This window comes from Oryx dammah, unplaced genomic scaffold (genome assembly GCF_014754425.2).
Source record: "Oryx dammah isolate SB20612 unplaced genomic scaffold, SCBI_Odam_1.1 HiC_scaffold_13, whole genome shotgun sequence".
Taxonomy (NCBI): Eukaryota; Metazoa; Chordata; class Mammalia; order Artiodactyla; family Bovidae; genus Oryx; species Oryx dammah.
This window is the reverse complement of record NW_024070197.1, coordinates 39,592,328-39,616,692: the sequence shown is the minus strand read 5'-3', so window position 1 is coordinate 39,616,692 and position 24,365 is coordinate 39,592,328. Positions and strand designations below refer to the sequence as shown.

General features: G+C 50.0%; 1 protein-coding gene across 2 annotated transcripts in view; it reads left to right on the top strand.

Annotated features, from left to right (window-relative positions):
• CPNE2 (copine 2) overlaps positions 1-24,365 on the top strand; it is a 52,929-nt gene that overhangs the window by 1,065 nt on the left and 27,499 nt on the right. Inside the window, exons 2-3 of one of the 2 annotated variants that reach the window (XM_040253930.1) lie at positions 19,780-19,997; positions 22,588-22,767. In XM_040253930.1, coding sequence (XP_040109864.1) covers positions 19,818-19,997; positions 22,588-22,767 — 360 coding nt within the window. In that variant the 5' untranslated portion in view covers positions 19,780-19,817. Of the gene's footprint in view, positions 1-19,750; positions 19,998-22,587; positions 22,768-24,365 lie in introns of those variants that run through there. The other variant, XM_040253929.1, reaches the window with a different exon arrangement.

Below are 24,365 nucleotides of genomic sequence, written 5' to 3'. Positions count from 1 at the left end.
CCAGGTGGAGGTGGTTCTTGCTGTTTGGGACTCCCCTGGCCCTGTTACGTGCTGGGGGAAGTGACGAGGGGGCGGAGGATCTGGGAGAATTGTCCCACTGACCCTTAGTTTTTGCTCCCCTAGGGGTGTCAGTTGTCACTGAGGGATGGGGGAACTTTTTCAGTTTCTTGGGGGTACCCACAGCTTCAGTCATTGGGGAGAGAAGCCAGGTTGTAACCTTCGGGAGCTGCAGCCTGCCTCTGACCAGCCCTCATGGGGAGCTGGGGAGACCTGGGTCTGAACACCTAGCCAGCAGTGGGCCCCTGGCTGAAACCTTCCCTCTGAGTCTCCAGGTCATCATCTGTAAAATGGGCGGATTGTCCACAGTCTATGCGTACAGAGGCAGGGTGTAAGCATAAAGAGTGGTTTTATTGCAGTACCTTGACATGGAGCCCAGTGAGTGGGAATGCCCCAGGCACGTGACAGAGCTGGCCCCGGGTGAGAAGGGTCACCCAGGCAGTTTTCTCTGTGGAAAGAACCATGGGCTAAGAATGGGTACTCTTGGGTTCTGTCCCTCTGCCCCGTCCCTTTTTAGGTGCCTTGCCACTCCTAAGGCTTAACGGCTTTTCCGGTGGTAAAATGAAGCAAAATATGACTCAGTCCAGTTTACCGGGCTGCTGGGAGACTAGAACTGGGGGCAGGGGACAGGTGTTCTGCAAAATTGGGTGCACTGGTGGACATGGGACCTTCCTCCCAGAGGCCATAAGATTTAAAAACTCAGGGATGTAAGAAGAGGGTCGGAGAGAGATCCTCAGTTTCTGTACCAGTAAAGTAGTGAGAGCACTACTCTACACCTTCATAATCTTTTAAGAGTGATTGTATTGTTCTCGAAAGGAAGCCGTGAGGATTAAATTCCACAACAGAGAGCTCATGCGCCCGCGCGGTGGCTGGTCTGTGATAAGCGCTGGGTTAACGTTAACCATGGTTATCATGGTTATGGGAATATTAGTAAGTCTGGTGTGGGTTGCTGATTTGAGGATTCCTTCTGGGATTTTTTTCAGGCCAGCTCGGCTCTTCTCTCTCCCCCCTTCTTCCTGGAGAGAGAAGCCTCAGAATCCAGATGGCAGACTTTTAGGCTATTCCAGGGGCAGGTCCTGAGCAGGAAGGGGCCAATAGGCTGAAGAGAGCACCATGGGGGTGGTACATCCAATGGAGTGGTCCCATTTCCCCCACCTTGGGCCGGCCTCACAGGGCTCTAATGGGTGATGGAAAACAGAAGAGCATTCTCTAGGAATTCCCGCAGGAGCAGGGTCACCAGGCAAGGTCTGAGAAGCCCTCAGCCGAGGCCCGGGTCCCATCTGCCTGATGCTGTCCCCTCCTCAGACACTTGCAGGGGCTGCTGAGTCACAGGTGGTCACTTCAGGAATCCAGCCCCCTCCAGCTGGGAGAATATGGCCTCAGAAAGGAGGCAGGGTTCCCTCCCCTCCTGCCTGCCCCCCTCCCCCCACCACAGGACACAGGGTGGGCTCTTTGGGTGCTGGGAGGCCAGGTCACCCTAGGATCTGGGAAGGCAGCAGGTGGAGAAGATGAATCATGGCCCGCCCCCGTTCCCCAGAGGGAGGGTGCGAGTCCCAAGGGGATTCAAGGCTTCCTGAAGTCCCACGGCATCTCCTGGCTCCCAGACCAGTGTCCCCTCCCTTCGCTGGGCCACCCGGCCTCTGCTCTGTGGTGAAACCAAGGGGTGTGCAGGCCCACGGCCTGGAGCATTTCTCCACCCGCGGCGAGATGAAACGACTAGCAGCCGATCCCTCCCTCACTGTCGCTTCACCTTGCTTAGTTTTTCTTGGGCTCTTGGCCACTCTCCCCTCACCTGGGGGGCGGGGGTGGTGTGTGTATGTCAGCTTGTTCTCTGCCCTCCTCCCCAGAGGGTCAGCTCCAGGGACGACAAGGGCATCTTACGTCCATCCTATTCAGGGCATTTTCCCTGCACTTACAGGTACTCGGTCGGTGTTGGAAAGGTGGCTGAGTCTGCCCCTCCTTGTTGAATGGGTCTGTGATGTTGGGTCATGGAACTCGGAAGAGTCCAGAGCTCACCCTCTGGGGACTCTGGGAAGATCCTGGTCTCACTGTGCTGAGTGCTGGGGCGCTATCTGAGGGCAGTGGCCCTGCCGATGGAGGAGGAGCAAGCACTGGCCTGGGGGAAGGGAAAGGTGTGAGTCTGGGAGAGGTGAGATTCATCCAGCACTGATTCACCCTGGGATCTGGGGGAGGAGGGCATGGCAGCTGCTGACCTGGGTGGGTCATTGTCTGCAGACTCAGGGATCTGGGGTGTTCTGGGGAGAGTCACCCATCCTCCAGGTGACCTGGGCCACGTTTTTTAATCTCTCTGGCCTCAGTTTCTTCATCTAGACATGCAGGAACTTTCCATCAGGAGCTGTTCCTTTGCTTTCTTCACGTGGTCCTTAAAGGCAGCTATGAAAGGGCTTGTAAACCAAAGAGGGCTTTGCCCAGGTAGTGTGGTTTCCACCAGTGGCTTTGTCTCCCTGCCATTCAGGAAGACTTTTCTCATCATGCAGCCATCTATTCGTTCCTCAACAATATTTTGTAATAGCATATGTCAATATGTCAAGGGATTATTTACTGTTTTAGGTATGATTTGTTTATTCACAGACTTTAGAAACTTTTTATTTTATATTATAGTTGATTTATCGTACTGTGTTAGTTCAGGTGTACAGCAAAGTGATTCAGTTATACATGTATCTATCCTTTTTCAGATTCTTTTCCCATATAGGTTATTACAGAATATTGAGTAGAGTTCCTTGCGCTATACAATAGGTCCTTGTTGATTATCTGTTTTGTATATGGTAGTGTGTATATGTTAATCCCAACCTCCTCATTTATCCATCTCCCCCCAACCCCCGACTGCCACACCTTTCCCCTTTGGTAAGTTTGTTTGCAAAGTCTATTTCTATTTTGTAAATAAGTTCATTTGTATAACCCTTTAAAATATTTTACATATAAGTGATACATGATACTTGTGTTTCTCTGACTTACTTCACTTAGTGTGATCATCTCTGGGTCCATTCGTGTTGCTGTGAATGATAGTAATAGGATAGGATCGTGTGGTAGTTCTACTTTCAGTTTTTTTAAGGAACTTCCATACTGTTCTCTGTAGTGGCCATACCAGTTTACATTCCCACCAACAGTGTAGGAGGATTCCCTTTGGTCCACATCCTCTCCAGCATTTGTTGTTTGTAAACTTTTTGATGATGGCCTGGCTGGTGTGAGGTGATACCTCATTGTAGTTTTGATTTGCATTTCTCTGATAATTAGCAGTGTTTAGCATCTTTTCATGTACTTTTTAACCATGTATACATCTTTTTTTGGAGAAATGTCTGTTTAGATCTCTATTTTTTGATTGGGTTATTTGTTTTGATATTGAGCTGCATAATCTGTTTGTATATTTTAGAAATTAATCCCTTGTCGGTAGCATCATTTGCAAATATTTTCTCCCATTCTGTCTTTTTGTTTTGTTTATGGTTTCCTTTGCTGTGCATAAGTTTTTAATTAGGTCCCATTCGTTTGTTTTTGTTTTTATTTTCATTACTCTAGGGGATGAATAAAAAAAATATTACTGTGGTATGTCAAAAAGCACTCTGCCTATGTTTTCCTCTAAGAGTTTTATAGTATCAGTCTTACATTTAGGTCTTTAATTGATTTTTATTTTATTTTTGTATATGATGTAAAAGAATTATTTTACGTGTAGCTGTCCAGTTTTCCTGGCACCGCTTATGGAAAAGCCTGTCTTTTCTCCGTTATAGTCTTGCCTCCTTTTGTCATGGATTAGTTGGCCATAGCTGCATGGGTTTATTATTGGGCTTTCTGTCCTATTCCATTGATCTGTAAGTCTGTCTTTGTGCCAGTATGTACCAGTGCCATACTGTTTTGATTACTGCAGCTTTATAGTATATTCTGAAGTCAGGGAGCCTAATTCCTCCAGCTCAGTTTTTCTTTCTCAAGATTGCTTTTGATTATCAGAGTCTTGTGTTTCCACACAAATTTTAAGATTTTTTTCTTCTAGGTATGCAAAAACTGCCATTGGTAATTTGATAGGGATTGCATTGAATCTCTATATTACCTTGGGTGCTATAGTCATTTTGACAGTATTGATTCTTCCAATCCAAGAACACAGTATATCTTTCCATCTGTTTGTGTTATCTTCAGTTTCTTTCATCAGTGTTTTATAGTTTCCAGAGTACAGGTCTTTTGCTTCCTTAGGTAGGTTTATTCTTAGGTATTTTCTTCTTTTTGATGCAGTGGTAAATAAGATTGTTTCCTTAATTTCTCTTTCTGATCTTTTGCTTTTGGTGTATAGAAATGCAACAGATTTGTATTATTTTTTTATCGTGCAACTTTACTAAATTCACTGATGGGCTCTACTAGTTTTCTGGTAGCATCTTTAGGTATTTTGCAGTCAGACATGACTTAGCAACAGAAAAACAACAACAAATGTATAGTATCATGTCACCTGCAAACAGTGACAGTTTTACTTTGCTCCTAATTTGGATTCCTTTTTTTTATTTCTCTGATTGCCATGGCTAGGACTTCCAAAACTATGTTGAATAAAAGTGGTGGAAGTGGACATCCTTGTCTTATTCTTGATCTTTCAGGGTTTTACTTTTGAGTATGATGTTAGCTGTGGCTTTGTCATATATGGCCTCTATTAAGCTGAGGTATAGTCCCTCTTTGTTCACTTTCTGGAGAGTTTTTATCATAAATGAATGTTGGAATTTATCAAAAGTGTTTTCTGCATTTTTGAGGTGGTCGTATAGTTTTTATTCTTCAGTTTGTTAACGTGGTGTATCACACTGATTGATTTGCGGATATTGAAAAATCCCTGCATCCCTGGGGTAAATCCCACTTGGTGATGGTGTGTGATCCTTTCAATGTATTGTTGGATTCAGTTTGCTAGTATTTGCTGAAGATTTTTGCATCTATGTTTCTCAGTGATACGGGTCTATAATAGTGTGCGTGTGAGAGAGAGAGCTTTGTCTGGTTTTAGTATCATGGTGATTGTGGCTTTATAGATGAATTTAGTATTGTTCCTTCCTCTGCAATTTAACTATACACACACACACACACACACATGTGTATGTGTGTGTGTATATATATATATATATATTTATTTGTCTGTGCCAGGTCTTTGATCTTTGCTGTGTGATGAAGGATCTTCAGATATTTAGTTGTATCATGTAAACTCTCAGTTGCGGCATGTGTTAATAGGATCTAGTTCCCTGACCAGGGATTGAACTTAGCCACTTGCTTAGGAACATGGAGTCTTAGCCACTGGACCACCAGGAAAGTCCCTCCTCTGTGATTTTTTGAAATCGTTTTAGAAGGATGGGTGTTAACTCTTCTCTAAATGTTTCATGGAACTCACCTGTGAAACCATCTGGTGTTGCACTTTTGTTTGCTGGGAGTTTTGTTTCCATTTCAATGCTTGTGATTGGCCTTTCATATTTTCTATTTCTTCCGGTTCAGTTTTGGGAGACTGTACCCTTCTAAGAATTCATGTTTCTTCTAGGTTGTCCATATTATTGGCATATAGTTACTCATAGAAGTCTCTTATGACCCTTTGTATTTCTGTGATGTCCATTGCAACTTCTTTTTCATTTCTCATTTTACTGATTTTATTGAGCACTCTTGCTTTTTTTTTTTCCTCAATGAGTCTGGCTAAAGGATTATCAATTTTCTCTTTTCAAAGAGAAACTAAACTTTTAGTTTCATTGGTCTTTTCTATTGTTTTGTTTATCTCTATTTCATTTATCTGTGCTCTGATCTTTATGATATCTTTCCTTCTGCTAAACTTTGGGCTTTGTTTGTTCTTCTTTTTCTAGTTGCTTTGGGTGTAAATTTAGGTTGCTTATTTGGCAGTGTTCTTGTTTCCTGAAGTGAGATTGTGTTACTGTAAGCTTCCCTCTTACAACTGCTTTGGCTGTGTCCCATATGTTTTGGATCATCCTGTTTTGTTTTCATTGTATCTATGTATTTTTTTTTTCTTCTGATTTCTTCAGTGACCCATTGGTCATTTAATACCATATTGTTTAGCTTCCACATGTTTATGTTCTTTACAGTTTTTTTCTTATAGTTCATTTTTAATCTCATAGTGTTATGGTTGGAAGATGCTTGATATGATTTCAATTTTCTTAAATTTATCAAAGCTTGCTTTATGGCCCAGCATATGATCTATCCTGGAGAATGTTCTGTGTGCACTTGAGAAGAATGTGTATTGTGCTACTTTTGGATGGAATACTCTATAAATATGAATTAAGTTCATCTGGTCTAATATGTCATTTAAAGTCTGTGTTTGCTTATCAGTTTTCTGTCTGGATGAGCTGTTCATTGATGTAAGTGCATGTTAAAGTCCCCCCCCCAGTTACTATTGATTTCTCCTTTTATGGCTATTAGTATTTGCCTTATAAGTTAAAATACTCTTATGCTGGGTGTATATACATTTACAATTGTTGTATCTTCTTGGATTGATCCCTTGATCATTATGTAGTATTTTTCTTTGTTTCTTATAACAATATTTTAAAATCAATTTTGTCTGACACGAGTATTACTATTACTATTCCAGCTTTGATTTCTATTTGCATGGAATACCTTTTCTATCCCCTCATTTTCAGTCTGTTTGTGTACCTAGATCTGAAGTGAGTCTCTTGTAGCCAGCATATGTATGGGTCTTGTTTTTATATCCATTCAGCCAGTCTGTGTCTTTTGGTTGGAGCATTTAATCCATTTGCATTTAAGGTAGTTACCAATATGTATGTTCTTGTTGCCGTTTTGGTAATTGCTTTGGGGTTGTTTTCGTAGGTCTGTTTTCTTCCCTTCCTCTTTTGTTCTTTTGTGATTTGATGACTATCTTTAGCGTTGTGTTTGGATTCCTTTTCCATTTTCGTGTGTACATCTATTGTAGATTTTTGGTTTACAGTTCCCATGAGGCTTTGATATAGCAGTTTGATATATAAACAAGATTGTATTAAGTTGCTGGTCTCTTAACTTCAATGTGTTTCCAAATATCCTGCATTTGTACTTTCCTCACAGTTGCTGGTTTTGATATCATAGTTGCATATGGATGATTGCTTAACTTTACTGTATGTTTGCCTTTACCAGTGAGCTTTCCTGTTTGTGATTTTCTTGTTTCTAGTTGTGGGTTTTACTTTTTGCCCTAGAGAAGTTCCTTTAGCATTTGTTGCAAAGCTGGGCTGATGGTGCTGAATTCTCTTAGCTTTTGTTTGTCTATAAAGCTTTTGATTTCTCTATTGAATTTGGATAAAAGCTTGCTGGGTAGAGTATTCTTGGTTGTAGCTTTTTCCCTTTCATTACGTTAAATATATCATGTCACTCCCTTCTGGCCGGCAGAGTTTCTGCTGAAAACTCAGCTGATAACCTATGGGCATTCTCTTTTGTTATTTGTTGCTTTTCCCTTTTTGATTGTAATATTTGTTCTTTGTCTTTAATTTTTGTCAGTCTGATTAATATGTGTCTCAGTGTGTTCCTCCGTGGGTATATCTGTGTGGGACTCTCTGTGCTTCCTGGACTTGGTGACTGTCTCCTTCCCCATGTTAAAGAAGTCTTCAGCTATTATCTCTTCAAATGTTTTGTCAGACCCCTTCTCTCTCTCTCCTTCTAAGACCCTTATAATGTGAATATTGATGCATTTAATGTTGTCCCAGAGTCCTCTTTTTTTTTTTTTTCACTCTTTTTTCTTTCTTCTTTTCCATGGCAGTGATTTCCACCATTCTGTCTTTGAGCTCACTTATTTATTCTTCTGCCTCATTTATTCTGCTATTGAGTCCTTCTACTGTATTTTTTCTTTTGGTTATGTTATTATTTATCTCTGATTGTTTGAATTTTCTTTGTTAAACATTTCTTCTATCTTCTTGATCTGTGCACTCCATTCTTTTCTCAAGATCTTGGATCATCTTTATTATCACTACTCTGAATTCTTTTTCAGATCAGTTGCCTATCTCCACTTTACTTAGTTGTTCTTCTGGGGTTCGGTTTTGCCCCTTCATCTGAGACATACTCCTCTGCTGTTTCATTTTGTCTAACTTGCTGTGTCTGCAGCCTCACAGGCTGCAGGATCGTGGCTCCTCTGGTCTCTCTCCCCATCTCGTCATGGCTTCTTCTTTGTCTTTGGAAGTAGAAGATCTTTTCTTAGTAGATTCCACTTCTTTTTTGTCAATGGTTGTTCAGCAGTTAGTTGTGATTTTGATGTTTTCATGAGAGCAGGTGAGCTCAGATCGTTCTATTTGCCATCTTGTCTGGGCAGACTTCTCAGCAAATATTTTCTGAACCAGCTCCTCTGTGCCAGGGACTGTGTCAAAGCTGAGGCACAACTACAGAGCTCCAAATAGAGTTGAGGGGACAGATTAAGGCAAGCAAATGACAAAGAGATAGGAAAACTCTAGGTGGTCAAAAATGCCATAGAAAAAATAAAGCCAGGTGAGTAATTGAGATGTGATGGGGTAGAGAGAGACGTGGGTCAACGAGACTTCGGAGAAGGAGGTGGTGACATTCAAGCTGAGATGTTAATGGACGGCATGACATTCATGGCTGGTTCCCAGCCTACCTGGTTCCCAGCAGGTGCTCTGTGGGTGTTTTTGAATGAATGAAGGTGGGAGGGGTGCCTGGGCAGAGAGAGCAGCACCTGCAGAGGCCTTGAGGTGGGAACTTGCTCAGTGTATTCCAAGAGCCTGTTCTCTCCACCACCCACCTCTCTGTCTCCTTCGGTGGCTCTCGTGTCCCCTCAGGAGCTTGGGGCATCTGGCCTGCCCGCTGAACCCTGACTGTCCCCTTCCCCATGACATGGGAGAACACATGCTTGGCTCCCAGCAGATGGTGCTGTCCAACTGCTCCCTCCTTCGGGGTCCCAACAATCTTCCCGAGTCAAAGTCCCATCCCCATGGGCTCCCCGAGGGCTGTGCCGGGCTGGGCAAGAGCACAGTGGGCCCTGCCTCACTTCACGCTCTGCTTTGCCCTCAACTAGCTGAGTGACCTTGGGTGGAGTATTAGTTCCCCAGGACCCCTGTAATGAAGCACCTCAAACTGTGTGGCTTCAAACAACAGAAATGTATTCGCTCACAGTTCTGGAGGCTGGAAGTCCAAATTCAAGGTGTTGGCAGGGCTGTGCTCCCTCTGCGGGTTCGAGGGGAGGGTGCCTCCCCTCTTCCAGCTCCTGGTAGCTGCAGGCATCCCTTGCTTTGTGGCAGTGTCACTCCAGTCTCTGCCCCCTTCCCATGACCACCTTCCCTCTGTGTCTCACATGTTATCCTCCCCTACGGACATCAGTCACGTGGGAATCAGGGCCCATCGTGCTCCAGGATGTCCTCATCTTAACTCCACATCTGCAACTTCCCTGTTTCCAAATAAGATCACACTCTGAGGTGCCAGGGGTGAAGGTTTAACACCTCTTCCAGGGGACACAGTTCAGCCTCTGATAGATGGGTTACATGACCTCTCTGTGCCTCAGCTGTCTGATCTGTGAAATGGAATGGCAGTAATGGGGCTCATCTGCCAGGCTTGCAGGGCAGCCTAAATGGAATGGTGGAAACCTCAGGACAGGGCCAGGCACTCAGTCAATGCTATTATTTCCATCTCCTCCGTGAAGACTTCCGGAGAGCTGGGTCCAGGAGCTGGGGAGCAGATGGCCATGTCCTTCCCCAGAAGGACTTGCTGAGACAAACTGGGGGCTGGGTAACCTGGGATACGGAGGTTTGGAGAGGCCCCTCCACACTGTCTGGATGGGAAGAGGCGGCTGGGCACCTCTTCAGTGTGGTAGGATGAAAGCCCCTAACAAAAAGTGGGGAGTCCCATCTGCAGAGAGCTAGGATGCCCAGCCATGGTAGGAACCCACAAGGCCATTCACACACTTGAGTGAGCCCAGACGACCTTTCAGACCCAATCAGCCTGGAGATTCTGGGCAGCAGCTTGGGCTAGAAGCCCGGTGCAGCCCAGCAAAGACAGAGGCGTGTATGTAGACTCCCAAAGCTGGGAGGAGCCTGCAATCTGACAGGCAGGGAAACTGAGGCAGAGAGCGAAAGCGAATTGTGGGGAGTTCACATCTAGAGGTGGGAGCCCTTGTCTCCTAGTCTCCCCATAGAGGGCCCCTGGGTGGGTGTGGGCACCAGGGGCAGGGCTGTACCCCAGTCCCTGAGGCTGCCCCACTTGCAGCTCCTGGTAGCTGCAGGCAGCTACCCTTCGAATGAAGCTAGGTTGGAACGACTTTGGCTGGTGGTCATTGTCACCAGCCCCTCCACCCTCCACTAGCCCCTCCACCCTCTCACTCTTAGCCTGGCCAGAGCCCCCCTCCCAGGTCCCTGATGTACTTTCTAAATCCCAGAGTCCAACCATGCCCGTCCCCTAGAGTGCTTACTGGTAGGCCAGAGGCGAGGGTATGGCCAGCCCCACTTTGCAGATAAAGGAGCTGAGACATGGGGTGGGGGCAAAAAATGGGCAGAACCTGGTGCCTGACTCCTTGGGGGTCAGGGTGGAGGCTGCCGCTCAGCCTTCTGGGCCAACCCCTAGGGTGCTGGCTGGGAGACCCCAGGACCAAGCCCTTCCGGACAAGGCTCAGTGGAACCAGGGTCCCTGGGATCCTAGAGGAGGCCCCCTCCCCCAAGTCTAGAGCTTATGGATTTGGTGGGGGCTGCAGGGAATAACCTTCCTCTGGGTGTGGTCTGGCCAAAGCTGGGGGCCTCAGGGGACAGAAGGAGGCATCAGGGCTGACCCCCGCAGCAGCCTCCTCCCCACACTGTCTGTATCTATATTTATCCCTACAATAGTCTGACTGCCTGTCGAGAGCGCAGTATTTTCAGGGCACAGCAGCCTTAGTTAAAGTGGAGAAGTGATTTGTGTCAAAATGCTGCCCCCTCCACCTTGACAAGAGCACTGGGCTGTTCTCTGGGGGCTGCACGCCTGCTGGGGGCCAGTGCAGCAGTGGGTGGGCAGGGAGGGCCCCAGGGGTGTGAACAGCTGGGGGCTGGACCCCCACACACATACACTTCAGAGAACCAGGGCTGTGGGACGTGGGGATGGTGGGGCTGTGGCTGGAAGGTGGGACCAGATAAACTCTAAAGCCTTTCAAGCTCAGAGATTCAGTGAAGTCCTAATTTCTGGAATCCCAGGGTTCTGGATTCTCTGCATCCTAGTCGCGGGCCTCTGCAATTCCAAGATGCCATGGGTCGTCTCCCCTTCACCCTAACTCTTCTGTACTTTCAGCAAAGGTTTGTCGAGCTCGCATTCTATGCTTCTCTGTGCTCAGAACAACAGAGATGAAAATAGACCTGGTCCCATCTTTAAGCTCACGTGAGGGTGACATTTCCTAAGTCAGTGGTGGCAATATGGTGACAATTTAAGTGCATCCCTGTCTGGGGCCAGGGGCTCAGGGGGCGATTTGTAGAGCAGTCCCCAAGTTGTGTGTTTTTTTTTTTAAACATTTTGTTGAAGTATAATGCACAATATAGAGCAGACTTCCCAGGTGTACAACTCAATGACTGTTCACAAACCGAAAACATCCGCGTTAGCACTCCCTGGACTGAGACACAAACATGACCGTCCCCGAAGCCCCCTGGTAGCCCCTCCCAGTCACTCACACCCTCCCCCACTATCTTGCAACCCCTACTCCCAACAACATAGATTGTTTTGTCCGTGTTTAACTTCACTGATGTAATGGACATGAACTTGGGCAAATTCCCAGAGATGGTGGGGGGTAGAGGGGCCTGGCATGCTGCAGTCCATGGGGTTGTGAACAGTCGGACATGACTGGGCGACTGAACAACAGCAGCAGGATGAGATGGTACAGGATGACATGCTCCTTTGTGTCTGGCTTCCTCCACTCAGCATGTTGGTGTCCTTGTGCTTCCTTGGGCCCAGGGCAGTTCAGTCCATTGTGTGCGCATTCATTGTTTATTTATCCCCTTTCCTGATGATAGACACACAGGGGACTCCTGGTCTGGGGCTACCTCTGGAAGTTCTCAGGTGTGTCTTTTGGGGAACATACTGCATGTTTCTGCTGGGCATTGCTGGGATCGTCATAACAGATACGTTTATTTAGCTTTGTAAACACTGCCAGACGTTTCTCCAAAGTAGTTGTCCCAGTCCTCACTCCCGTTGGTAGCACATGAGAGTTCTAGTTGCTCCACATCCTTGCCGACACTTGGTATTGCCAGTTTTTAAAACATATGTTTTTCTTTACTCCTTTTGGCCGCAGCGCATGGCATGCGGGATCTTAGTTCCCCGACCAGGGATCAAACCTGCACTCCCCGCAGTAGAAGCACGGAGACTTAACCACTGGACCAACTTTTAAGATTTTATCCTGGGGGTGGGAGCATAGTGACATTGATTTTGTTTGGTTTTGCTCAGCTGAGTTTGAAGAAGGAGAGAGCTAACTCAAGAAGAGGGAAGGGCATTCCAGGCAGATGGAACAACATGTGCAAAATTACAGAGGTGTGAAAAAGTATTGTTGGGACCCTGTGAACAGCATAGCTAGAACCAGAAATGTGTTGAGGCGGTGTGAGGGGGGCTGTCAAGGTGAAGACTCAGAAAGGCCTATGACTTGTCCACAGTCATATTAGCAGAGGCTCTGGAATGCAAATCCTTCCAAGCCTCAGTTTGCTCATCTGGAGAGTGGGAGTGGTGAGAGCTCCTTGCTCAAGGATGTTGTGAAGCTATAGAAGTTAAAGTCTGTAGCACACTGGGCCCAGTGCCTCAGGCAGGTGTTATTATTACTCTTGTTTTACCTCCTGTCTCTGTCTGCATGGCCACGCCACCACCTGTCTTCCCTGCCAGCTGACAGGATAGGAGTGGGCTCTCCTAGCTCCCATGATTAGGAAGGGCTGGCTGAAAACTCCAGCCTCAGCACCTTGTTTTCCTGCCCCAGGTAGGTCTCCTAGGACCTGAAGGTTGCTCTGATGGTTAATCAACTTGGCTAGGCTATGGTGACCAGTTGTTCAGTTAAATACCTATCTGATGTTGCTTTTGTAGGTATTTTTCAGATGTGATTAGCATTTAAATCGGTAGATTTATGTTAATCCTCCATTACATGGGTGGGCTACATTCAATCCATCAGAGGCCTTAAAAGAAAGGACTAAGGTTTCTCCCAGCAGAAGGAATTCGGCCTCAAGACTGCAACAGAGAAACCTTGCCTAGTTCCCAGATTTGGGACTCAAGAATACAATATCAACTGTAACCCGAGTTTCCAGCTTTGCATCTCACCCTGCAGATTTCAGACTTGTCAGCCCCCACAAATGCACGCGCTGATTCCTTAAAAGAAATCTCTCTTTATGCAGATATCCTCCTAGTGGTTCTGTTTTCTCGGGAGAACTCTAATACAGTTGCCATTTTTCTTCCTGGGTCTTCTCCTCTGGGAAATGGGGTGAAGGAGGCAACTTAGATCTGGATGCATTCAAGGCACATTCCCACCCTGAAAGCTCAGTAAACACAGCCATCAGGGCCAGTGGGGACCAGGCATGTGGCTGGCCAACCAAGGGTTCCGGCTACCAGGATGTCACCACCTAAGACCAGAGGCTACAGACTCAGAGGTCTGCCGAGACACAGCAGGAACTCAGCGTGTGAAACTGGCAGGGCTTTTATGGGGACCAAGTATGACGACTGCCTCATTATGCCAAGAGTAGGCTAAACCACAGCCATCTCTGGGTGTGGTCAGCCACTGGGGGCCATGGAGCAGGTTGGTGTTCAAAGTGTGGTCTCAGATAGGCCACCTCAGTAGCACCCAGGAGCTTGTTGGAAATGCAGACTCTTAGCTCCCTCCCCAGACCTGTGGGCACGGGCAACTGCATTTTAACAAGATGCCCCACCTATCCACCCCTGTGGGATCTGTGTGTCCTGAACCCACTGCTAGTGTTACCAGGAACGTGAAAGTGTCAGTTGCTCAGTCATGTCTGACTCTTTGAGACCCCATGACCTGGAGCCCGCCAGGCTCCTCTGTCCATGGAACTCTCCAGGCAAGAATACTGGAGTGGGTTGCCATTCCCTTCTCCGGGGGATCTTCCCAACCCAGGGATCAAACCCAGGTCTCTTGCATTGCAGGCAAAATCTTTACCGTCTGAGCCATCAGGGAAGCTCTGCCACCAGGAGGGCTTGTTAAAACACAAATGCCACTCTGGGGACTCTGACTAAGCCGGTCTGTTTGGGGCCCAGGAACCTGCAGGAGGGAGGGAGGAGGCCCAACTGGGAACCACAGTTGGAGCCATGACAGTAGAGGCCACTCTGGGAACCTCTGCTGTCAGTGATCCGACCCCAGTGAGCATGGTCTGCTGCCTGAATGAAGGCTCAGATGCCCTCAGGATCCTGGGGACCATGGCCCAGGAGTGTAGACCTTGAAGTGTGTGGGGTCTGAGTCTGTTATTCCCTCCCTGACCCTGCATTTACTGTCCTGGTCTCCCTTGGCATCTCTGAGCTGTGTCTTCCAGCTGAGAAGGGGAGCCTAGGACCATATATACTCAACCAGTTTTAACCGCTAGTCCCCTTTATATGCACTGTAAACCTCACACGTCTGTCCCCCTGACCCCAGCCATCTGGAATCACTGCTAATAGCAGGAGCTGCAGAGTGTCATTCTAAGTGCTTCACCTCACTTAATCCTCGATATCAATACCTGATGAAAGTGCTTTTATTCTTCCTTTTTTTTTTTTATGGTGTCTGTATTTTATTTAATTTTGGCTGCACTGGACCTTCATTGCTGGATGCAGATGTTCTCTAGTTGTGGCGAGAGGGGGCTGCTTTTCATTGCAGTGCACGGGATTCTCATTGCAGTGGCTTCTCCTGTTGCAGGGCAGGAACTCTAGGCACGAAGGCTCAATAGTTGTGGCCCATGGCACTTACTTGCTCTGAGGCATGTGGAATCTTAACAGGGATGGAACCCATGGCCCCTGCATTGGTAGGAAGATTCTTAACCTCTGGACCACCAGGGAAGTCCCTGTTCCTGTTTTTTATAGAGGGGGAACAAAGACCAGAGAGGTTAAGTAAATTGCCTGAGACCAAACAGCAGGTAAATGAAAGCCCCAAGGATTCAAACCCCGACAGTCTGAGTCCAGAGTCTGTGCTCTCAACTTTGGCACAGTACTGTCCAGAGGACCTCACTCCTATCCTTGTAACTTCCACGACAAGAGTCTATAGAGCATTACTTCATGTGGTTGACACTGAAAAGAGGATTTCATTTTTCAGGTGTCAGGTTGAGCAGGCTTGTTCAGAGGGCACACAAGGCCCCCCAGTTCTGACAGGCCACCTGCTGTTGCACTTACCCCCTGGTTGCCACCAGATGAGACTCTGCAGTGGAGGCTGCTGCGTCCCTGTGCAGCTCGACCTCCCATCTCCCTCTTCACCATCTGGGTCTCCGTCTCCACACCCCGCTGCTGCCTCCCCTGCCCTCTGCCATCCCTCTCCCTGCGCCTGCCCCTTGAGCCTGCCCCTCTCAGTGTCTCCCATCACTGTCCATCTCTGAATTGGGGTTTCTGCAGGCCACCTTGGCGTCTCTTCCCCACAGTGGGTGGGGTGAATAACCCAGCTGCTGGGTCCTGAGCCACTGGGGTCAGCAGTGAGGGAGAAGGATGGAGTCGGGCGGCCACAGCTCTTAGCCTCAGCACCATCCTTCCCCGGCACCACTGCCCCTTCTTGAGCCTCAGTTTGTAATTCTGTAAAGTGGGACTGTGAACCCCTCTAGTGCTGGCCTCTGGGAGCAGTGATGAGGGTCCCAGGATTCAGAAAGGGCTTTGTGATCTCTTGAGTGATGTGTGCGGTGGGGCAGTGGTTGTGATTCCTCTGGGGCTGGCGGGGGCGGGAGGGGCGGTCCCTCCCTCATTCATCTGGCACAAATTTATCCCACACCTGCCCACAGTGTAAGTGGTCTTCTAGGTGCTGGGAAAACAATGGTGATCCCTCCCTTGTGGAATGTACACTCTAGAGGGACAGGCAGCGCACAAGGCAGATGGACAAATAGTAAAATGCTTGTGTATCACATTGATCTGCGGGGAAAATGGTGTGGGGCTGAGAGTACATTCACTTGGGTGACCAGGGAAGGCCTCGGGGGGGGGTGACATTAAGCTGACAACTAAGATCTGTCGTGTGAAGAAAGGCATCTCCGGCAGGGGGAAGAGCAAGTGCAAAGGCCCTGAGGCAGGAGCGAGGTTGGCACATTTGCAGAGCCGGAGGAGACCAGTGCGGCTGGGGCACAGGGAGCGAGGGCAAGCATGGCATGAAGGGGAGGGAGAGGATTCGGGTTGTGTGACCAGGAAGTGCAGGCCCTGGGAGATTTTCAGGGAGAGCTGTGGTAGCATCTGATTTGCATGTTTTTTTCTCTTAATTAACGTATTTATTTTTGGCTGTCCTGGATCTTCGTTCCTGCTCTGGCTTTTCTCTAGTTGCAGAGTGGGGGAGCTGCTCTCCAGTTGCAGTGCTCAGGCTTCCCATGGTGGTGGCTTCTCTTGTTGCGGAGCACAAGCTCTAGGCAAGCGGGCTTCAGGAGTTGCAGCTCCCGGGCTGTAGGTTACAGGCTCAGTAGTTGTGGCGCACGGGCTTAGTTGCTCCATGGTATGTGGGATCTTCCTGGATTAGGGATCTAACCTAAATGTGTTTCTTGTATTGGCAGGCAGATTCTTTACCACTGAGCCACCAGGGAAGCCCCTGCCCCCAAATTGCACGTTTCAAGACTCCCTCTGGCTCTGGTGTGGAAAAGAGAGCCTGGGGTTGCTCAGGGAGACCTGACATTGGCCAGGGGAGTGGAAGCGGGGAGATGGGGATGACGCTGGGTACATCTGGGAGGTAGAACTGACCGCAGTAGTAGGATAGGGGGTGAAGGAAAGAGAGAGGCCAAGGATGATGGGTTCCTAGGTTTCTGGCTGAAACTGGAATGTTCTAGACATGCGGCTCAGCACCAGGGTCCCTAAATTCTGTTTTTTCTGCTTAAAGAGTAAGATGCCTTAGAAGCCTGGGGCCAGTGGACCCTGTGGGAGCTTAAGCCTGAGTCTTATCCCTTGTTCTAGCCCAAGGTGCTCAAGGAATGTTGACTGAATGAATGAAGGGGAATTCCCAAGCCCTGCCTGCTCTCTGCCCAGCTTTCTGTAAAAAGGAATACTATCCCTTCTGTATCCCTGCCTTCCGATTCCTTCCCTGGGGCCCTGGTCACCCCAGAAGGCCTATGTCCATCTGGGCCAGCAGTCAGGACCATCCGCAAGCGGGCTCTGGCTCCCCAGACCCCCTCTCCAGCCCGAAGCCTCCAATTACCTGCAGGGCACGGGGCGCATGGGCGCTGCATCAGGGAGCTTTCTGCCCTGCCCAGATGCGCATGGCAGGCCCAGCCCTCCCTTAATGACACCTTGCCTGCCGGCCCTCTTGCTGGAGTAGGAGGGGAGGGGGCCCGGCCCAGCCTAGGCTGTGGTTTCTTTTTCCATTGCGTCAGGCCTCAGGGTCCGGCCCGCCTGCCCGCTGCCGGCTGGCACAGAGGGATCCACTCTGACCCCCGCCTGCCCCCACTCCAGACAACATGTGTTCCCCGTTTCGGGCATCTAGAAGCTTCCAGCCAGAGGGTGAGTTGGGGATGGGGGACCTGCCCCTAACTGGGGGAGGAGTGCCCCTTCCCCACCCACCCATCGCTCCAGCTCTCTGGGGCCTGTGAGCTGATCCAGGTGGGGTGGCAGTGGGCTTTGAGGAGCCCCACCCAGTCCGAACTTCCCGTGGGACCTGGCCCTCCTAGCCACACCCTCAGCCAGGACAGAGCCAGTGAGGGGAAGGAGGACAGTGCCGGAACCGCGTGGTGATGGTGGCTCAGATCCGGGGGAGAGCGGGAAGAAGTGGCCCCTGAGTGATCACTTGAGTGCTTGCCTTCACACTTGTTAGTCTGGGGGCCTAAGTATTTGTGTGTATCTGTGTGTACATGCACCAGGAAGTGTGTGAACCTGGCCCCCCAGAAAGAAAAGAGGTCTCTGACTTGGCAGTGGGGCGGATGGTGGCCCAAGTGGCATCTCAGCTGTTAGGAAGGGGCCCTGTGAGGTGGAGAGGAGGTGAGTGGGCTGGAATCCACTCCATCAGTGATGATGGGAGAGGCAGGGGTGTGGACAGGGTAACCCCAGAGGAAGTAGTGACCTTGGGCGCTCTGGGGCTCTCTTAGTCTCAGGCTCCCTTGGGCTTGGCTGACACCCCAGATAGCCCCCACCTAGGTTCTAGATTCCCACCATGCCCAGCAGTCCCCCTGATCTGGCCAGAACGCCATATGTTGGCCTGGGAGTCCAGAGCCTTGCCACGCCCTGCCTCTGCTGCTTCCTGACTGTGACCTTGGACAGGTGACTTCTGCTTCTGAGCCTCAGTTTCCTTATCTGCAAAATGGGAGTGGCTGTCATGCTTCCCCTCCCCATCCTCCATGGGTAGGTGTAAGCATAAACAGGTGTTCTCTCAGCCCCCTGGCAAGATGTCCTGTTTTTTTAAAAAGAATACTTATTTGGGGGCACCGGGTCTTAGTTGCAGGACACGGGATCTTTAATTGGGGCATGCAGGATCTAGCTCCCTGACCAGGAATCGAATCCGGGCCCCCTGCGTTAGGAGTGCAGTCTTAGCCACTGGATCACCAGGGAAGTCCATGATGTCTATGTGGGATATCACTATTCCCCGTTCTCCTCGCTGAGTCGAGGATTTGCTCGCTCCTCCCCCACGGGGCACGGCCACCCAGCTGCACACAGTGAGAGGGAGTGCGACGCTCCATCCCCTCAGATGGAAACTAATTTTTACACGACATGAATAAATCCTGCAGGCAAATTGCAGTGCTGTCCTGATGCTCTTGGCTCGTGTGATTGTAATGAGGTTCTAGGGACAGACGGTGGGAGGGAGGGGGCTGAGCACTGGCTTTGTCTCTGCCCAGATCCTCTGCCTGCCAGGCACGCCCCGGGGCACTGCGTCTGGAGCCCCACACTCGCCCAGGCCTCCTGAGACCTGGGCCCAGCGAGAGGCTGGTGCTCAGGGAGTGGGCTGGGCCCCGGGTTGCCACTGTGACTCCATCCTTCTGCTTGGATGACAGCCACCTTCTCGCTGGCCTCCCTGCTGCCTCTCCTCTGTCTAACAACCCCTTCTCCCCACAGGGGCTGGAGTGAGCTTTTAAAAACACAAATCAGATCATGTCACCTCTGTGCTTAAAACCCTCCAAGGCTTCCATCACTCTCAGAACAAAGCCCCAGCTCCCCCTGGGAGCCTCCAGCCCACAACACCTGGCTGCCCTCCAGGCTGGAACAGGAGCTCAGAGAGGGCTGAGGCTGGGCCATCTTCTTAACTGCTGGGCCCAGCCCTGGCACAGTTCTTGGGACTCGGCAGACGCTTGGTAAACACTCTGGAGTGAATGAGCGAGCCTCAGTGTCGCAAGGCGCCAAGGTGTCAGTTGCTCAGGAGAAGCCCAGGTTTTCCTGGCAACATGGATGGGATGCCTGTGTCCACCGTGATGTGTTACTGCTCTGACAGGAGCAACTTGGACCTGCGTGTATCTCACGGGTAAAGCCAGACCAAAGCAGAGAACAACTTCAGGGACAAACTAAACACTCACCTACAGAGACTCCTTTCTCATGGGTTTCCTGCATTCTTTCTCCAGGCTTTGCCCCATCCCCACCCCTCTCCCCTCCCCAACCACACACACGCACACCCTTCTCTCTCCACATCTTGAGGGCCCGGTGGTGCCTCCCCAGGGTGTGGAGGGCCGCAGCAGATGTCTGTCCCCTTTCTGACCCTCAGCGTTGTCCCCCTAGACTGTGAGGCGCTGCTGCCGCCGCCGCCGCCAGCCCCCATGGCCTACATACCCGGTGGAGGTGCCCCAGCCTCGGGGGCGGCCCCCGTGGGCTCCCAGTACTGCGTGTGCAAGGTGGAGCTGTCGGTCAGTGGCCAGAACCTGCTGGACCGGGATGTCACCTCCAAGTCCGACCCCTTCTGTGTCCTCTTCACAGAGACGGATGGCAGGTGGATGGAGGTGAGGCCCACTGGTGTGTGGATGCCCTGGGTGGTGGGCGACGTCGCTGGGGAGCGCTCCCCCTGCCTCCCTGGGGTCAGGCCCTTGGAAGTGCTTGGAGTGGGAGCTGGGGATTACCTGGAAAATTGTTATTCTGAAATGTTTATAATATTAGTTAAAATATTTATATTTGTGTTTATTATAATTCATTGGTGATGGACAGGGAAGCCTGGCATGCTACAGTCCATGGGGTTGCAGAGTTGGACACGACTAAGCAACTGAACTGAATAATTCGTAGATTTAGGTTTATATAATTTTATATTTAGTGTTTATTATATTTTAAGTTACTGTTGTTTAGTCACTCAGTCATGTCTGACTCTTTGCGACCCTATGGACTGTAGCCCGCCAGGCTCCTCTGTCCGTGGGGTTTTCCAGGCAAGAATACTGGAATGGGTTGTCATTTTCTTCTCCAGGGGATCCTTCCAACCCAGGGATCGAACCCGTGTCTCCTTTATTGTTAGGTGGGTTCTTTACCACTGAGCCACCAGGGAAGCCCTTAAGTTACTATAATACTATAATAGTTACTATAATGGTTAAAAGAGAGTTTTGCAAAATGCTTGCTTCCATTTTTAAAATAACTTTCCCCAATTATTCCTCAATGAGCACAGTCAGTGAGGAGCAAAGAGAGAAACAGGGAACTCTGTTAGGCTTTGGTCCCAGAGCTGAGTCAAGACCCAGCTGTGTTACTCCCTGCTGTGTGGTTTTGGTCAAGTGGCTATCCCTCTCTGAGCCTGTCTCCTCATCTCTGAAAATTTTTTCTTTTTTATGCCTACCTTCCAAGAGCCTCAGAGCTGAGGATGCTGATGGTGCCACAACCAAGGATTTCTGATCTAGAAGACTTTGGCCTGTGGACTGGGGAAAGATGTAGCTTAAGGAAGGATACTGGGAAATCCAAACCATTAAGACATTCAAGGTTTAAAAATGGCTTTGTTTCCTATTCCAAAAGGGATCTGTATGCATTGTAGTAAACTGAGACAATCCAGAAAATCAAAGTGGTTGGGAACTCACCTGTCAGGGAGAACCAGCTGTGAATGGTTTGGTATCCAGCCTTCCAGATAATTTTGCATGCAGGTAAACTTTCTAAAATATGTCTGCTAATTTTCATAGTTATTTAACGAGGCCTCGGTGGGCGTTCCCTAGAACATACAGTGGTTTACAAAGAGTTTCCACAGATGTTGGCTCCTTCTTAGGATGCTAAGGAAATGGGCTTGTTGACCCATTTTACAGAGGGGAAAATGGGGCCCACAGTGGGGAGGGGCTGACCTGTCTCACCCAGCACATTGGTGATGCAGCCAGAAGTGAGAGGTGGGATGTGGGGTCAGCCAAGGACCGCTGGGAGAAGCCTGAGTCCTATCTGCCAGATTTCCGGAACTCCTGCCCCGCCCCACCCCTCAGGGGGTGATGTCCACCCCCTCCTCCCCCAGGCACCCACCTCCATTCACTCCCCCACCCTCCTCAACAATCTCTCTCCCACCCAGGGCAGCCACCCTGGCCAAAAATAGCCCGGGGCCAAGACCTCTTCCATCCCTGCTGCTCTCTGGCCCTTGGAAATGGAATGGGTGGGAGGAAAAATCAACACAGCCCAGGCCCCAAAATAGACGGTCACCCAGACTCCGTGGTTTGGGGCCTCAGTGCAGAGAAGCCAGGAGGCGGGGTTCCTGTCCCAGCCCCACCAGTGGCCCCCAGTGTACGGCCCTGTCCTTCCCCAGGCCTCAGTTTCCACTCTAAATGGGGGGTGGGGGCGGCTCAGTTCCCAGTTTTGACATCCCAGGGTTCCGTGAAGGTACAAACATCTGCCTCCATGGGAGACAGGGAACCCCCACCTCACCTCCCCCTAAGTACCCCTCCTCCTTCCGTTTCTTCTCTCAGCTTCATGTAAAACATGGTTTGAAGAAAGGGTTCTCCACAAATAAAAAGAAAGCAAAGTCACAGACACTCAAATCCTTTCATTTTACAGAAGTGGAAACTGAGGTTCTGATGGGAAATGAGACTCCCTCTGTCACTTGACCTTGGCAGGGACAGGTTCTGAACTCTTATCCTAGAACCTGGGCATGGAGCCAGGGCCAGTGTGTTAGAAGCGTGAAGGCTGGAGTCAGGACTGGGTTCAAATCCTAGCCATGCCCTCTAGCTGTTCAACCTTGGGTAAGTCACTTAACCTCTCTGTGCTTCAGTGTTCTCCTATGTGATCTGGGAGTAATGATTGCTTCAGCCACGCGGATAACTGCCCTGAGTGTCTGGCACGGAGATGGGTGTTCCATGAATAAACACCATGATTTCCTGTAGCCCAGGAAGAGGTTAACAGGGCTTTCTTAGTGGCTCAGTGGTCAAGAATCTACCGGCTAATGCAAATTTGATCCCTGGGCTGGGAAGATCCCCTGACAAAGGAAATGGCAACCCACTCCTGTATTCTTGCCTGGGAAATCCCATGGACAGAGAAGCCTGGAAGGCTACAATCTGTGGGGTCACGAAAGACACCACTTAGTGACTAAATGACAAAGTATCGGTGAACTGGCTACCCGACTCTGACTCCTGTTCCCTGCTCCTTTGCCAGTACGACAGGACAGAAACTGCAATCAACAACCTCAACCCCGCTTTCTCCAAGAAGTTCGTGCTTGACTACCACTTTGAGGAGGTGCAAAAGCTCAAGTTTGCCCTGTTTGACCAGGACAAGTCAAGCATGCAGCTGGAGGAGCATGATTTCCTGGGCCAGTTCTCCTGCAGCCTGGGCACGGTGAGCCGGGTGCCCCCCCAGGAGGACGGGGTCAGTGCAAGTCACCTGGCTCCTAAGGATGGAGCACCTCCTAGGGAGTCTCCTGCTGCTGCATTCCCTAGTCCCACTTTCCCCACCTGCCTCTGGAGGTGGCAACACAAATGCAGACAGCCTTGGGGGCCCGCAGGCACCAAAAGGGGGAAGGAGCCAGGTGGGCTTGGGGCCAGGCTGAAGCACTCTTATCCCAAGACACTGAGCATAGTGGCAAAGAGGGGTGTGGGCCCCTGTGGCCAGAGCTTCTGCATGATAGAAGCAGGCAGGTGTGGTCTTGACTTCCTGGGGTAGGAGCATTTGACCAGCCACGGAAGACACCCTCGGTCATCCCACTTCCGCAGCTGGCTCACTGTACGACTCTGGGCAACTTCCTTTCCTTCTTTGGGCTACACTTCCCCCTCCGGCTCACTCTCTGGTGTGCTTATGGAAGTTGCAGGGCTAAGACTTCCTGATACAAGTTCCAATCAGTGTTAACAGTTCTGGGCTCTAGGGCAAGCCCCACGGCCTTTTGAGCCTCCTGTTTTACTTGGGAACAGTGATGACTGCTCTGCTCAGCCTATAGGGATAGTGGATGAATAAAATGGGAACGGCTCCAAGAGGTTCTTGTGGAGACTGAAACACCCTGGGCCTTCCAGGAAATGATGTTCAATGAAAAAAGCAAGGGCCCGGCAGTGGCCTAAGAAGTGAGGTTGTGTCCGGCAGGGTCCCCACCATGTGTTTATACCCTTAAAGGGAGCAGAGAGCTGAAGGACCAGTGGGCAGAGCAGGAACCAACAGGGGTGGGGAAACCTGCACAGGGCCTGACTCCAGCGGAAGCTGGGCCGCCCCTGGTCTGGAGGGAGGGGCAGTGCAGGAAGTGGTATTGCCAGGGGCCAGGGGAGAGCTGCCGTCACCATGGGGACACCATGGGGCCTGAACCAAGCAGAAGCTGGGCCGCCCCTGGTCTAGAGGGAGGGGCAGTGCAGGAAGTGGTATTGCCAGGGGTCAGGGGAGAGCTGTCGCCACCATGGGGAGGCCCCAGGACTGGAACCGAGGCCGATGATGAGCAGCAAATCTTCAGCCTAGCCTTTCTCCCCTCCTGCTAGACCCCCACTGGGGGGAGGGGTGAACCCCCACAATCTAGAAGACAGGGGAGCCAGGTGAGGTAGTCCACAGTGGCACAGAGAAGGCTGAGAGTGGAACTGGTGGGGACAAAAAGCTAGCACAGGGACAGTAAGAACATGCTCACATCAGCACAAAGAAGTACAAGCATTTCCCCCAAGAAACAGAGAACCGTGGTGACACACGGAGGGGGTGAGACTGGGGGGTACAGAGGCGGGTGGGGGGGGACTTCACAATGTGTTCCACTTGCCCTCCCCATATTGTACTGATCCTTGAATCCTGTGTGAATGTCATTATTCAAACCATTGAAAACACATGGAAGGAGTCAGGATTTGATCCTCTCCATCAGGGATCACACCTAGAGGGAGGTGGGGGTCTCTGGATAACTCTGGGGGAGGTGGTTACTGGCCAGCCTCCAGAATGTGAGCCTTCCAGGAGCCTTTTCCTGGGGGCTTGCAGGTCCC